Genomic DNA, 15,488 nt, shown 5'->3' with positions numbered 1-15,488 from the left:
GGGCAGCGGGGAGGTGCGGGGCTCCCCCAGCCCCGGGAAGGGGGGTGGGGTCCCCCTCCCCGTGGGGACGCCGGGTGCGCAGGCCGCCCGTGGGCGGGGAGCGGGCTCGGGCGGCCCCCCCGCACCCCCCCCGGGCCGTGGGCGGCGGAGCCGGGAAGCGGCGGGGCCGTGGGCGGAGGATGTGCGTCAGCCGGGGGCAGCGCCGGGCCTGGGAACGGCCCCGCCGCGCCGGACGCCTGGTCGCGGGGGGCGTGGGAGGGGGGCAGCCGGCCGGAGGAGGAGGGGCGGGGGGGAACGGGGAGGGCTGGGGCAGGACCCCCGCGTCGGGGACTTGCGCCCGTGGGGAAGCCCCGGCTGCCCCCCGCCAGCCCCGGGGATGTGCCCCGGGCCCCGCCACGGCCCCACGCGGGGGCGGCTGGACCCACGCCAGGCGCCCGGGCCGCGGCAGCCGCGGTATAAATAGCGCCGAGCCACGCAGGGCCGGAGACGGGGGGGGGGGGGGCGGGCGTGACCATCCCACGGACCCCAGGGTGCTGCTGGCCGGGGTCCCGCCGCGGGCGGGGGGCTCCAGCGCGTCGTGTCCCGTCCCCCCTCCCCACCCGAGAAACCTTCCCTCTCCGCTCCCCGTCTCGCCGCTCTGGGGCAAGGCCAGGCCTACGCCGTGGGGGTGTTCACCCTGAAGCCTATCGATGGCAGCCTGTGTCTGCCGGTGACCGGGTGGGGGGGGAGCTGAGACACCAAGTGCCAGCCCTCCACGGGGGGCTCCGGCACCCGTGGCGGGGGGGAGCCCGGGGGGACGCCGGGGTGACGGGGACCGCAGCGCCCGGCAGCATCGCGGCTCCTCGCCACGTTGCTGCAGGAACCGGCGATGCTGCGGGCGCAGCCTCCCCCCGCTGCCGCCCGTGGGACCCCGGCCGGGGCGGGGCGGGTGGTCTGAGGGTCCCGGCACCCTCGAGGGACAGCGAGGGTCCCGCGGGCACGGCCCCGGGGTGCTGGGTGGCCCCGGGAGCCCCGGCCCCCGGGGAACCTGCGGGTCCCCTCCGCCCGACACCGCCCCGGGGGGGGGGGTCCTGCCTCCCCCCCGCTGCCCGGCGTGTCCGCCCCGTCCCCCTCCCGCGACACCGGGCCGGTTCCCCGCTGCAACTCCCCCGCCCCCCCACCGCGGCAGCGGCTGCCCGGGCTGCGGGACCCCCGGTGCCGGCGTGCGGGGCACCGGTTCCCCGCTCCCCCCCCGCTCCCGGTGCCGCTGCGCCTCCCGCCCGGGGCTGGGGGAGGGGGGGACCGGGAACCGGTGCCGCCGCCCCCGCCCGCTGCGCCCCCCCCCCCCCCCGCCGCGGCCGCCCGCGCTGCGCTCGGCGGGGGCGGCAGCCGCGGGATCCGCCCCCGGGGCCTCCCACGCCGCGGCGCAGCCGGGGCCGCTGCTATTTCACGGTACCGCCCGTGTGGGCGGCGCGCAGAAGCGGCGCGGCGCGGCGGAGCGAACGCGCCCGGCCCGGCCGCGGGACCCCCGAACCCCGGGACCCCCCGGTTTCCCCGGTCCCAGCACCCGGCCCGCCGCGGAGCGCCGTCCCCGGAGCCCCCGCCGCCCCTCCCGGGGGCGGGCGCAGCGGCCGGAGGCGGCTCCAGCCGGCGGTGAGCGACCGGGGGGGGCGGCGGGAGGGGATGGGGGCACGGGGGGAGCGCGGCGGGGCGGGGGAGCTGGATGGGGCCGGGGCACCGGGGGGGGGGGGTCCGAGCAGGGCGGGGGACCCGGGGCCGGATGGCGCCGGTGGGACCGGGACACGGGCGCATCCGCGGCCCCGCGCCGTCGGGGATGGGGAGGGCTGGGGCAGCCCCGGGTGCGTGGCCGGCTCCGGGCGGGGCGCGGGGGGGGCCTGGCACGGCCCCGGGAGTAGGGGGGGGGTCCCACTCGCGTCTGTGCCGTGCCCGGCGGAGCTGCGGCTGCGGAGTCCGTCCCAGCCCGGGGAGCACGGGTGGGCCTGGGCACCCCGTGGGGTTCGGGGGCACCCTGAAACACCCCACGTCCCCGCCGGGGTGCTCCCCCCATCCCCCGCCCCGTATCCCCAGGGCCAAAGGGTGGGGAGGGGGCTTCTCCTGTGCATCCGTCCCTCCATCCGTCCGTCTGTCCCCCCGTGGTGACACCGTCCATCCCGCAGGCTCGCCATGGCCCTGCCCCGCACGCTGGGGGAGCTGCAGCTGTACCGGGTGCTGCAGCGCGCCAACCTGCTGGGCTACTACGAGACCTTCATCCAGCAAGGGGGGGACGACGTGCAGCAGCTCTGCGAGGCGGGCGAGGAGGAATTCCTGGAGATCATGGCGCTGGTGGGCATGGCCACCAAACCCCTGCACGTCCGCCGCCTCCAGAAGGCCCTGCGCGAGTGGGCCTCCAACCCCGGGCTCTTCAGCCAGCCCGTCTCGGCCGTGCCCGTCAGCAGCATCCCCCTCTTCAAGCTCTCCGAGGCTGGCGGGCGCAAGGCGCTCAGCAACGGGCACACCAGCCCCGGTGAGGCCGTGGGCAAGGGGGGCGGCAGCGCCGGGACGCCCCCGGCCCGCAGCCCCACGGAGCCGGGGGAGAAGCTATCGCCATCGGCGGCCCCGCCGTGGCCGGGGAGGAGCACCCCCGAGTCGGAGGGCGGCGGGGACGAGGAGCCGGGGGGTCCTCCCTTCTCCCCGGGTGGGAGCGGCAGCGAGCAGGCGGCGGGCGCGGAGGCGCTGGAGCCGGAGCTGGCACGGACGGTGGCAGAGAGCGTGGAGCGGCTGCTGCAGAGCTGCCCCCGGGGCGGCGAGGCCGAGCTGCGGGCGCTGATGAAGCTCAACAAGAAGCTGGCCAAGGCCGTGGGGCACATCTTCCAGCTGGAGGATGGCGACCGGCACAAGGAGGAGGAGATCCGCCGGCACAGCGCGATCTACGGCCGCGGCGAGGCCCGGCGCCGCGAGGGCAAGCAGCTCACCCTGCACGAGGTGGGCGGCGCGGCGGGGTCCGCGCTCGAAGCTCCCGGGGATGCGCTGGCTCGGGGCAGGGGCCGGGGCGGCTCTGGGGGTGGGTTCTGGCCTGGGGAGGAGGTTGGGGTGGGCGCTCCAGTATGGAGGGGGTGGGAGCCAGGGTCCCGCCCAGGCGGCATCTGCCTGCCTGGAGCAGATGCTGCCTTTGCCATGGGGTCCCGTGGGCGCTGCCGTTGTCCCCGTCCCCGCTCACGCCTCGTCTCTGCCCCCAGCTCATCATCAATGAGGCGGCCGCCCAGTTCTGCCTGCGGGACAACTCGCTGCTGCTGCGGCGCGTCGAGCTCTTCTCGCTCTCGCGGCAGGTTGCGCGGGAGAGCACCTACCTGTCCTCGCTCAAGGTTGCCAGGTGAGCCCGGACCTTGCGAACCCCCTCTTCGCAGGCCGGGGGGGTCCCGGCTGTCACCCCCCTCGAGCTGCACCACGACCCAGCGCTTCTGGACGGGGACGGGACCCCGTGGCCCCAGGTTCCCGTTTCCCTTGCGTGGGCTGTTTTCTGCCTGACCCCGGCGGTGGGGAGGGTGGCTGGGATCCCTGGCACTGGGGGGGGCACACTGCTGGGGATGCCCCATCCCTTCCCCCTTTCCCCCACCCGCCGGGTGCCACGGCCGGGTTTGCCTTTTCCCTCCGCTCTCCGGCTGCTCCCCTCTTTTGCCACCCCCGGCTCCATCTGCGCCAAAGCCCCAATCCGTGCCATCCCGCGGCACCGCCCTGCCCGGGCGGCCGCCCACGCCGCCGCGGCTGGCGCTGCCCTCAGCGTGGCAGGAGGCTGGGGCGGGCATGCCTGTCGCGAAGCCTCTGCGCGGCCCGCCCCCGCACCTGACGCGGCCCCTTCTCCTTCTCCTCCCCTCGTGCAGGGCACATCCCGAGGAGAGCGGAGCCACCGCGGCCAAGCGGCTCAAGCAGGAGGTGGGTGCCCGCACCCAGGGGTGCAGGGGGGGGTGGGCGCGCGCCCGCCCGGGCGGGGGGTGCAGGTGCAGGGGGGTGGTGCACACGCGCGTGCAGGTGTGCACACCTGTGAGCGTGGGCAGGCGCTCGCCCACGCGCGGGCGGGACGCCGCGGCGTGCCTGGGGCTGCCCACGCTGGCTCTGGCGAGGGGCTCCGGGGTGGCGGCGCTGCGCGTGCAGCTGCGGGTACCCCGGGGTGGGCGGCGCGCAGGCCCCCCTCCCCGGCGCGACGGGGCCCGTCCGTGGGGCCCTGCGCTCACCCACGCGCTCCCGGCAGGCGGGAGAGCAGAGCCGCCCCGAGCTGCTGCCGCTGCCGGTGGGGCCGGAGCCCCCCGGGGCTGCGTACCGAGCCAGCCTGGAGGAGGACGCGGCCAGCCTCTCCGGGGAGAGCCTCGACGGCCACTTGCAGGGTGAGCGGAGACCCCTTCCCTTCCCGGGGTGCCGGTGGCGGCCGGCCCCCCCCAGCCCCTCGACGCTGACTCTCGCCCTTTTCTCCGCAGCAGCGGGGGCCTGTCCCCGGCTGACGCCACCCGCCCGGCGCAGCCCCCGACGTGCCCCTCGGCCTCCCCCCACACGGGCTCTGGAGTCGTCACATCCTCCAGCAGACGCTGATGGACGAGGGGCTGCGCCTGGCCCGGCTGGTCTCGCACGAGCGCGTGGGACGGCTCAGCCCCTGCCTGCCGGGGAAGCCCCCGGGACCCGGTGAGCACCCACGGGGCCGGGGTGGGGGTTTGCCGTGGGAAAAGGGGAGGTCCAGATGGCACGGCTGCCTTCTCCCTACGGAAGCGGTGCTCTGACACCATCTCCCTCCTCTCCCCACAGAATTCGAGGACGGGCTGGCAGAACGGGGTCCTCCGCCCCCCCCGGACCCTCCCCGCGGCACCATCAAGGTGGAGCAGGAGACCAGCCGGCAGTGAGGCCCCTGCAGCCCCCCCCCCACCCCCCACCATTAACGAAGCAATAACGTGCTGGGGGAACGGGTGCCGGCGGCGCGGCGGCAGTGCTCCGGGTGCGGGGAGCCAGCGAGGCCTGGGCCACGACCCCCCCCCAGGGCCCCGTCCCCTCCTGCACCGACGCTCTGGTTACCTCAGCCGCGGCGGGACGTGCGTCCCCGCAGCAGCAATACCCTGGTCCCCTCCAGGCTCCGGGCCCCCGCCGCCCTCCCGGGGCCGGGAAGCCCTCAATGGACTCGAGCCCACTGTACAGACCCTCCTGCCCACCCCAGGCTGCCCGCTCCCTCCGTCAGCTCACCCCTCGTGCTGACCGTCCCGCCCTGGGCCGCTTCGGGCAGGCGAGCCGCGCGTTGTGCGTGTCCCCCCCGGCCCCGTCACCACGCAGGGACAGGCGCTTCACCGCTGGCACACGAGCTGCGTGCAGCACCGCGTGCTCCCACCTCAGCGCCGCCACCCACGCCGGGCACACGGTGCCGGCGCGTGCACCCCCTGCGGACCCCCCGCAGCGCCCACGCTCCAGCCCCCCCCCCCCCCCTTCCCCCGGTCCCCGCAGCACGCACGTGCGAGCGCATTGTGCGCGCATCGCGAACGCCCACCCCGCAGCACCCGCGTGCAGCGTTTCGGCTGTAAATAACCCCCCCACCCTGCACTTCGCAGCAACCGCAGCTCAGCGCGTCCGTCTGTCCCCCCCCCGCAGCACCCCGCACCCCCCTGCACCCCCTGCCTGCACCCACCCTGATTACCTGCGTGCACTGCCATGCATGGTCCCTGTGCCGTGGGGGGTGTCACACGTGCCGTGGGGGTGTCACACATACCGTGGGGGGGTGTCACACGTGCCGGGGGGTGTCGTCACACGCGTGCACCCGCTCCCAGCACAAAGCAGGCGGCATTTGATGGGCGCTGGGGCAGTGCTGCCCCCCCGGCCCCTCGGGGTCCCCTTCTACCCCCGTTTCTGCGAGCCGTGCCCAGCCCCGGGGTCCCCCACCCCCTTAGGACTGTGTGGTGTCTTTTTAGAGCATTAGCGACTCCTCCTTTGTAACGTGTACAGTAGATTATTTATTTTGTTATTTTGGAATAAAACTTTATTTTATGGCTTATCTTCCTGCCCCCACGCCCCCCCCCAGGCTCCCTCTCCCTGCCGCAGCCCCGCTCCAGGCTGGGGGTGGGGGCAGCTCACAAACCCCAAAGCAAGCACCGACTGCGGGTGTGCGAGGGGTCCGTCCCCCCAACCCCAGACCAGCGCAGGGGGTCCCGGCATGGCCTGGGCAGAGACAGTGGGGGAGGCCTCGTCGCGCACCGTGCTGGCACGGCCGCCCCAGCGCGTTTCCCGCTGCCGCCTCCCGCCCCCGCGACTGACTCATCCCGGCCCCCACGGGGCCGAGCCCGGCGGCGTGGGCTGGGGGCACCGTGCTCGCCTGCGGGCACCCCCCCCCACGCAGGTCAGGGCCCCTGCGCCTGCACCCCCTCGCCCGCTGCCTCCTGGGACCGCGGACCCCAGGGGCGGCGGGGGCGGGCAGCGGCTCTGTACTCCAAAGTGCAGCGTATATACAAAGAGGGGGGGGCAGGGTGTTACCCAAAGTGCTACCCCCCCCCAGAAAATCCCCCCCTCCTCTGCCAGAGTTTCCACCCCAGCACAAGTCGTATCAAGTGCAGGAACCCAGACAAGGCTGGAGGGGGGGGGTGTCACAGTCCGACGTCCCCCCCAGCAGCTCTGCAGCCTCCTCACGCGTGCCCTGGCCGGACGCTGTCATCCCACCGTGACTCCCCCAGCCCCCAGCACGAAGTGGTGGGGCTGGGGTACCTGCTGCGCTGCAGGGGGGGCGTGAAGGGGGGGCACAGCGCAGGGCCCTCCAGGGACATCTCTTGCAGGAACTGGTCGAAGTCCGAGCTGGGCGGCAGGTCCATGCTGGGCGGCATCCTGGGGAGAGAGGCGGTGGGGTGACTCGGGGCAGCCCCCCCGGCCCCCCCGCTGACCCCCCCATGCTTACCACCTTGGGGAGCCCTGCAGCTGTGGGTCCACCATCGACGTGAACGGGGCCAGTTCGGGCATCTCCTCGTCCTGTGGCTCTGGCGAGGGGCCCCCCCGACAGCAGCTGCGAGGCCTCCCCCGCCATGTACTGGTTGGGCATGAAGGGCCTGGGGGGCAAAGAACGGCGGGGCTGATGTAGGCCATGGGCTACCTTCCTGTCCCCTGGGTGCCTGCTAGCCCCAAGGCATGGGGGGGCAAAGTGCTCAGTTTGGGGGGGGGCTGGGGTAGGTCTTGTAGGTAGCACCAGTAGTGCAGAGCACTGGGACCACTGGTCAGGTGGGGAGGGTCTCTCCAGGTCTGCTCGCGCCAGGGCCACAGGGCGAAGGGAGAAGGGGGAGCAGGGCCGGGTGCACCTCTCCGGCCACGTGCCAGCTCTTACAAGGGGTTCCTGAAGGCAAGGTCTTGGCAGCGCGCAGGGTCCATGACCAGGGACGGCGAGAGCATCGGTGACGTGCTGCGGGGAGGAGGAAGAGGAGGAGCACTCAGAGGTGGGGGGGAAACACCACTGGCCGTGCCTGGGGGCAGCAGGGGACCCCTCTGCCCTGAACCGGCACCGCTCCTACCTGGGGAAGGAGGACCCGAGGTTGTCAGAGACCATCATGTTGATGTTGCTCTCACCCGGGGGGTAGCCCGTGGGGACGGGCTGGGGGCAGAAGGGAGCAGGGGGGCTGCAAGCGCAGACACGGAGGGGTTAGCGGCCGAGGGTGCTCTCCACCGCAGCCCCCTCCCACCCTAGCACGTGCCCGGCACAGCAGGTCTGCCCCTGCCCAGGGCACGGCGCGCACAGAGCCGGGCACTCACCAGATGGGGCTGAGCACTGACTGCAGGCTCTCGGGGTGCAGCTCGGGCTGCAGCACGGGCAGGCTGAACATCTGAGCCTGGGGGGCCTCGGGGGGGGCCCCCCGCAGCGCTCTGGGGCTGCTGGTCCCTGCAAAAGTGCGGGGTCCCCATCAGCATGGGCAGGACGCGTGTGCGCTGCGAGGCACGGCCTCCCAAGAGGCACGCGTGCAAGTCAGCGCTCGCTCGCAGAGAGGGCGGTGCGCTCACAGACATGCTCCACCGCAGCTCAGGATACCCATGGGGGATTCCTCGCTCGCAAGCACGTCCCCATTTTGCCCGGTCAGAAATCCCCCCGCCCAGCAGCGATGCACCAGGCTGGCCCGGTGAGGCCTGTGCAAGCCCTGGCTCGGTGCGGCTCAGCGCCGCAGAGGGCACCGCCCGTGCGCACACCTCCGGCACGGCCGCGGCCTCACACGCACACCCACCTTTCGCTTTCCACTGTCATCTTGATGGCGGTGGAGACGTAGCCCCGGCCATCCTTGCCCGTCTGCTCTTCTGCTCGGAGAGGAGAAGCATCCATGAACTGGGGCCATGCCGTGCCAACCCTCTTTGCCGGCACCGGCCACCCCTGCGAGCTCTGGGGCCAGCAGGACCTGGGTGGGACCCAAACCCCTCTCCTCCCTCCAAAATGCCCCCGCTTCTCCCCACAGCGTTGCTGGGGAGGCAGATGTGAAGCCCAGGGCCCATCTCTGCTCCCACCCACTCACTGTTGTAGTGACTCCCGAACGCCTGGTCCTTGGGGATGTTGGGGTAAAGGTTGCGGAGCTGCCCCAGGTCACGGATGCGGTCGCCGAGGGACCGGATGGACAGGTCCTTGGCAGAGAAGGGCTGGATGTTCTCCACCTGGCTGGACCCTGCGGGGAGACACGGCACGGGGCTCCAGCGCCTGGTCCCCGTAACGCCTGACGTCCCCAGGCCACGCTGACACCTCCCCTTCACAGCACGGAGAGCAGCCGCTGTCCCCCCATCTCACCGTCCTTGCCCCGGATGACATGAGCGATAGTGACACCCCCGATCTCCGAGTCACTGAAGCGGAGCAGGAAGGTCCCGTCAGGCTCCGTGCTCAGGAGCTTGCAGACGTACTGCTTGCTGATGAAGCCGATGATGAGCCTAGAGGGACGGACAGACGGAGAGTGGGCCAGCGCCAGGGCGGAGGGGTGGGACCAGGACTCCCCAGGTCTGGCCCCGGAGCAGCCGTGAAAACCCGCTTGGCCCCTGGGCACCCACCGGTCTGACCAGTAACTTTTGAGGCATCTCTTGGTGAGGTCGAGGACTCCATCAAACCACTGCCAGAAGGTGAATCCTCGACCAGGCAGGATCTCCTGGGGCACAGAGAGGGTGTGAGGCTCCCCAGGGCCGTGCAGGCCCCTGCCCACCCTGGCCAGCCCTCCCAGTAACCTTGTTGAACTGGGCCCAGGAGACGCTGCGGCTCTGGAAGTCCTCCAGGCTGGCACTGTGGTCGTTAAAGATCTTCTGGGCCAGAAAGAAGTAGTGCTCCTTGAGAAGCCCCTTGGTGGTCTGCACCTCTGCCATGAACTTCAGGTTCAGCGTATCGCACATCTTCTCCCAGGGCACCCGCTCGGCCACCATGAAGGGCACCCGGTCCTGCGGCAGGGCCGGACGGCATCAGGACAGCGGCTCACCCGCCGCCCTGTCCCAGCCCACCGCATCCCACCCGCACGCTGGGGTTCCTGCTCCAGCCCGCCGGCCGTTCCCAGCGCCAGACCCAACCCCGGCGTCCCAGCACCTCCTTTCCGCGCCCTGCAGCCCTTCCCTCTGGCTCGCGGCACTCACAATCTCCGAGAAGGCGTTATCCCACAGCACGGTTGCTTTGGCATTATTGTCCTGGTTCCCGTGGACGATGACCACAATGGGCAGAGACAGGACCTGGGGGCAGAGAGCGGCCCCCCTCAGCCCCGAGGCCACCCCAAACGAAGCGGGGCTGGCTGCCCGTCTCAGGGGCTCTGCACCGAGCTGTCCGGGACGGGGCCCGGGCGTCCCACGGGGAAAGGCTCAGCGCTGCCCAGCCCCATCCCAGGGACAGGGGCCGGTACCTGGAGGTGGACGGAGAGGTTGCTGGGGGTCAGGGCCACACTGGTGCTGAACAGGACGGCACACTTCTCCTCTGTCACCGACTCGGACCCCTTCCGCTCGCAACGTTTGATCTTCTTCAGCAGCTAGGGAGGGGAGAGCTGAGCGTCACCCCTGGGCAAGCACTGGCCTTGGGACCCTTAGTCCACCCCCCCAGCACCCCAGCGGAGCCCCCAGCCCGCCCTGCGGCCCCCATACGGCCCCTCGCTGGTGGCACTCACCACGTTCTTGAAGTTGGCACAGCAGGTCCCGTTGGTGGGGTTGGTCTCCAGGGCCACCACGTTGTGCATGATCTCCCCTGTGCTCTCGCTGGGCAGAGGAGAGGGTCGGGGGGGTGCGGCGGTGTGGCAGCCCCCTTGCCCCCGTGCCAGCCAGCTGGCCGCTCACCTGAGGGTGTTGCTGTAGGCGCTGAGCGCCAGCTCCCGCGCCTGCTTCTCTGTCACCATGTCGGCCCGCACCATGTAGGGCTTGGCCGATGCCTTCAGCAGCTGGGGGCCCAGCAGGAACCGGACGCTCGCCTGGAATTTGGTCTGGGTCTTCAGCACCTGCGGGGGCTGCTTCTCCACCAGGAAGGAACTGGGGGGCAAGGGGAGACAATGGTGCCCGGCACAACACCCCGGCTCTGCCACCGATCTCTGCAGACCCACCTCGCCCCTCTGCCGCCACAGCCCCCCGGTCCGTTACCTCTTGACCAGGCTGGATAACACCTCGTTGAACCGCTCCAGGAGCCGGGGCAGCAGCTCAGCCCCCAGCTCTGTGCTCGCCGTCATCACCTGCTGGTGCAGCTGGAAGTAAACTTCGACCAGGCTCTCGCACCTTTCGAGGGAACCATGGGGAAAGGGGCACCCTCAGCCAAAGCGGAGCCGGACCACCGCTCTCCCCAGAGCCCCTCAAGCCAGCGGGCTCCCCACTCCCAGGGGAGCAGAGGGGGCAGGTGGGTTGCTCTGGGTCATAGAATCATGGAATGCTTTGGGTGGGAAGGGACCTTTAGGTTGGGACCCAGCCCAACCCCTGCAGTGACAGGGACAGCTTTAACCAGACCAGGGTGCTCACAGCCCCGTCCAACCTGACCTGGAATGTTTCCAGGGATGGGGCCTCCACCGCCTCTCTGGGCAACCTGTGCCAGTGCTTCACCACCCACATTGTAAAAAATTTCTTCCTTATATCCAGTCTAAATCTATTCTTCTTTAGTTTAAAACCATTACTCCTTGTCCCATCACAACAGGCCTTGCTAAAAAGATTGTCCCCATCTTTCCTATAGGTCTCCCATCTCTGCCCCGCGCCGCCTCACCTCTTCTGCAGCGGAGCTAGGTTCTCCTCAAACTGGGCCCCGTTCCCTGCCAGCTGCTGCTGCCTCTTCCAGATTTGGATCCTCTTCAGTACCTGCTGCTTGGCCGCCTCCAGCTCTTTCACGGCCTCCAAGATCAGGGTGGGCAGCTCCTGGGGGGCAGCACCGGCCATGGGGCTCTGCACTGCGCTGCCCCGCCAGCAGACACCCGCGGCCCTACACCGTCTCCCCACAGGGCACCGAGACCCCCGGCCCTGCGCTGCCCCAGAGCTGGTTTGCACCTTCCCTGGCAGGGAGGGCTGCCGGCATTCCCCCTCGTGCCCCAGACCCCCAACTCACGCTCTCCCGGGGGTTTCGCTTCTGTCTTCAGCTGCGGGTCCCGCACGTTCAGCTGCAGAGAGGCTGCGGAGGATGGACGGGGGTGGCCCCGTTAGCGCAGGGTGTCTGCATTGCACCGCCCAGCACCCCGGGGGGAGCGTGCCACCTTCGCTGCGCCCCACGCAGACCCACACCGAGCAGGGACCCGTCCTGCCCTGGCCCCTCACCTGCGGGGCCATCCAGCAGCACCTGGATCTCGCGGACGCGGTGCTGCAGCCGCTGCAGCCCCAGGCTGAACTTCAGCTCCTCCTGCCGCCGGTGGAAGCTGAGGGGCAGGTGGCGGTCCTGGGGCAGAGCAGAGCGGGGTGAGCGGGGCCCACAGCCGGCCCCGTGCCTCGGGGCGCCCCGGGAGGGGGTCAGGGACCACGCACCCTCTTGAGCACGGCGGCCTTCTCACCCTCCAGGATCGCTTTCAGGACGGCCACCAGCCGCAGCGGGTCCCGCCGGTAGGTGTTCTGCGGGAGAGCGGAGAGCGTTAGCGGGGCAGGACACACGTGCCCCAGCCCCGGCCCCCTCCCACCACCGCCCCATTCATGCGTTTCGGGCCCCCTTCCCACAACGAACGGTGCTAAGTCAGACTGGGGGGGGTTTCACGACCCAAAGCGCGGGACAGACCACAACTCGCCGCTGTTCTGACAGAGCTAATTTCCAGCTTTAAAACCGCTTTAAACTGGGCATTAAAAAAAAAAAAAAAAGAATCAACTTCAAATTTAAAAAAAAAAAAATCAAAACAAAGAAAATTCTCTGTTGCTGCAAGCGTCTCCTCGAGACCTGCCAGCCTGACACCTGGTAAAGATTCTCCAGCTGCCCTGGCCTGGGTGCAATCAACAACTTCCACCAAAAACAGGGAGAGGAATTTCCCCGCTGGCTCTGGCTCCCTGTGCCCTGTGCCAGCTCCTCCGGCCTTTGCGCATTTCCCAAATTAGCTACTTCCCAAAACAGCAGCAGAGCGCAACTGTGATCCACCAGACCGTGCCCAGCGGCTTCCCGTGCTGGCCCGGAGGCAGCTCCGCCACCGACACCCCAGACCCCCTGCGTCTGCCCCACGTCCTGACGTAGCACCCAGGCCGGCTGAGGGGACGGAAGGCCCAGGTTTGGTCTCCCAGCAGCCAGTTTCCCACCCCGCTCCCCCAGCCCTGCCTGTACCGTCTCGTGGGAGAGCACCCAGCTCCCAGCGCCCACGCGGCAGCACCGGCAGCCAGCGCTTCCACTGCTCTCCGCAGAGAGCGGCCCCTGCTTCCCAGCCGGGCTCGGAAGTGGCAGGGAGCTCGGGAGAAATGAGGGTTTGGCTGTTACAGGATGAGGAACAGCGGGAGGAAGGAACATGGGAGGGTGGCTCTCCTTGAGCATTTTAAATAGAAAAACACTAAGCTGAAACATCTGCGTGTTTTCCTACAACAATTTCAAAAAGCAAGCGACAGCCTTGTTTTGGAAAATTACCCTGTTCCCCAGAAGTTATGACTAAAGCCGACCCCTTCCCAAATGCTGTGTATTAAAAAATGTCTGTTACCAAAAAAGCAGGGCTTTCAACCAGAACAGGGCTCTGGGAGCGAGCACCACTCAGCCCTTACACTAAGAGCTTCGCTGGCAGAAGAGAGAGCACAGTTAAATCTGCAGTCACAGAGGGTGGAAGAGAGACAGAGAACAATTCAAACAGACCTCGATAAAGAGAAACAGTCCAGAAAAAGAAACCCAGCATGCACATGCACACACGGCAGGAAGAAACGCAGCACGACACATGGTACGGAAGAAGGAGAAATCAAACGCTCAAGCAGAAAATGGGGAACATCTGGCAAGGTGGCTGCCTGGGTGCTGGCAGCTGGGGGGGGCAACGCACCCGGGGGGCTCCCCAGGGGGTCAGGGTCTGGCAGGGGCCCAGGAGGACGTGGCCACGGGGGGCAGCTCCCTGGGGGCCCCCAGGCACCGAAGGGGTTGCAGAACCGCGGCAGCGAGGGGAAGCTGGAAAGCCCGGTGGGCAGGGCAGGGAGCCAAGGGGAACCGCGATTGCGGCCGTGACAGCTCAAGAGCTGCGGCGAGCTGGGGGTGAGCCCTGGGACGCAAACAAACTCCCTCCGTCTCCCTGAAGGGCCCCGAAAACCCCAGTCGCTGAGTCCGCACAAGCTCGTTGCTCACAGATGGTACTGGCCTTGAAACAGGTGGTAAGGGGGGACCAGCTCGTAGCATTGGCCCCTTTGAGCGGTGCTTGAACCAGCGAAGCCGAAGCAGAAAATAATCAAATCTTCTTTGGCAGCCAGCCGCGATCCCAGCACAACACGGCCCCGAGGGTCCCCGTGCCCGGCCCCCACGCACCTCGATGCTGCTGACTTGCTGGAGGATCTGGCACTGCTGCCCATCGCTGCCGACAGCGCTGCGGAGCTTCTCCAGCATGGCCGAGAGCATCCCGCTGGCCATGCTGGTGCAGAAGGCGTCCGAGCCATTGATGAACTCCCTAGAGAGGGGAAAAGGTTGGGTGGGCAGGCACAAATCCTCCACCCTCCCCTGTGCAACCCTGAACCCCACAACAGCCCCAAGGAATGGGGACACCTGCCTTCCTGCCGTCCTGGTGCGTTACCCAGCGCTGGCTGGATTTCTGGGGGAAATTTGCTGCGTGAACAAAGGCGAACCGTGCTCTGAGCAGGATGAGGCAGCTCCCCAGAGAGGATGTGACCTCCCGAAACCTCTCCCACGTCTACACCCAGCTGCTGCACACCCACCTCCACCATGCCTCATCCCTGCAGCGTGACCCCCGCCGCTGCGCCTCAGCCCGAGCCGCGCGCTGTGGGTCCCGGAGCCGTGCGCCAGGGACCAGCCCCCCTCGCCCACCCCGCAACGTGGCCTTGGGCACCGCTCCTCCGGCACCCGGCACGGCCACGGCCTGACGAGGCAGGAGGACGTGCCAGGGGGGGCTTTCCTGCGCCCCGGTCATTGCACCACACAAAGGAGAAGCTCCTTGGAAAGGCTGGGTGAGCCCGTAATGGGGATAATTAATCACTGCTGTTACTATTTCCTAGGCACAAAAAGGGGATTCTGGCCAGGCTGCGCCTGTGGTTGCTGCCGCTGCAAACGCAGAGCAGCAGTCCAGACCCCGTGGGCACTAACAGACCCTGAGCAGCCTCACCCGCACGGCTGCACTCTCTGCCCACGGGTCCAGGAGCTCCACTCGTGTCCGGTTCGGGGCCCTGAGGCCTTTTCTAGGCTATGCTGCAAGCATGCCTGCCTCTGCCCCCCGCCCTGCCTGCAGCCCCGACTCCTGGACGGGCCCCCCCAGACCGATGCTGCGCTCCTGCCTCTGCCCCCGTCTTCTTTTGCTCCTGACAGGACCCCAGGCTCCTCACCCGCCTTGTCTGGGGCTGCGGTGGGGGCCCGTCACCAGCACCTCTGCCCCTGCATTCAGACCTGAGGGACGCTGCCCAGGCCGATCACGGGCGCGTGGGGAGCTGCGTTGGGGCAGGGCAGAGCCCAGGGACACGGGGCGGGACTCACCAGGGCTGGTTCTCCAGCCAGTCAGCCAGGAGACAGCGCAGGCTGCGGGGAAACTCTGCAAAGAGGCCACCGAACTCCTCCGGCGGCATGTGCGAGATGATGCTCCAGAGGGACATCTTGGGAACAGTCACCTGCGGAGAAACAGGAGAGGGGACGTGAGCAGGGCAGCCTGGGCAGCCTGGGCACCCCGGGCACCCCAGGCAGCTGCAATGCCCAGCGCCGTGGCCCCGGTGCCCCCGAGCCCCCAGGCCTCTGCTCCGCTCTGCCAGGGGCGAGCACCAATGGCTCCTCCGGGAGGGTGGGTGAGAGCTGCCACCCTTCCCTCCACTGTCTGAACCTGCTGCTCCGCGGGGCTGGGGCTGCTGGGGAGGAGGAGCAGGAAGCCCAATCCTGGATCAGCCTCTTGGGCAATCCTGGGCAGGCAGGCAGCCCACTCGTGCCTCAGTTTCCCGCATCTCTGGAGAATCCCTGCGCCTCC

General features: G+C 69.6%; 2 protein-coding genes across 2 annotated transcripts; one reads left to right on the top strand and one right to left on the bottom strand.

Annotated features, from left to right (window-relative positions):
• The first annotated feature begins 2,163 nt into the window (after positions 1–2,163).
• NAB2 (NGFI-A binding protein 2) lies at positions 2,164–4,865 on the top strand. The gene is given in 7 exon segments (XM_075724925.1): positions 2,164–2,961; positions 3,216–3,349; positions 3,858–3,909; positions 4,226–4,358; positions 4,449–4,477; positions 4,479–4,650; positions 4,771–4,865. Coding segments are annotated over 7 exon segments (1,413 nt in total).
• Positions 4,866–6,623: 1,758 nt separating this feature from the next.
• On the bottom strand, positions 6,624–15,126 carry STAT6 (signal transducer and activator of transcription 6). The gene is given in 23 exon segments (XM_075724922.1): positions 6,624–6,819; positions 6,890–6,984; positions 6,986–7,037; positions 7,310–7,384; positions 7,494–7,598; positions 7,732–7,826; positions 7,828–7,858; positions 8,196–8,265; positions 8,478–8,624; positions 8,744–8,880; positions 8,998–9,092; positions 9,169–9,375; positions 9,565–9,657; positions 9,825–9,947; positions 10,083–10,170; positions 10,249–10,437; positions 10,546–10,677; positions 11,153–11,301; positions 11,478–11,551; positions 11,695–11,812; positions 11,899–11,982; positions 13,838–13,976; positions 15,011–15,126. Coding segments are annotated over 23 exon segments (2,610 nt in total).
• Positions 15,127–15,488: the final 362 nt, after the last annotated feature.

The sequence above is a fragment of the Pelecanus crispus genome, chromosome 26, assembly GCF_030463565.1.
Source record: "Pelecanus crispus isolate bPelCri1 chromosome 26, bPelCri1.pri, whole genome shotgun sequence".
NCBI classification, from domain to species: domain Eukaryota; kingdom Metazoa; phylum Chordata; class Aves; order Pelecaniformes; family Pelecanidae; genus Pelecanus; species Pelecanus crispus.
The sequence above is the reverse complement of the archived record's forward strand: the minus strand, read 5'-3'. Positions and strand labels throughout refer to the sequence as shown.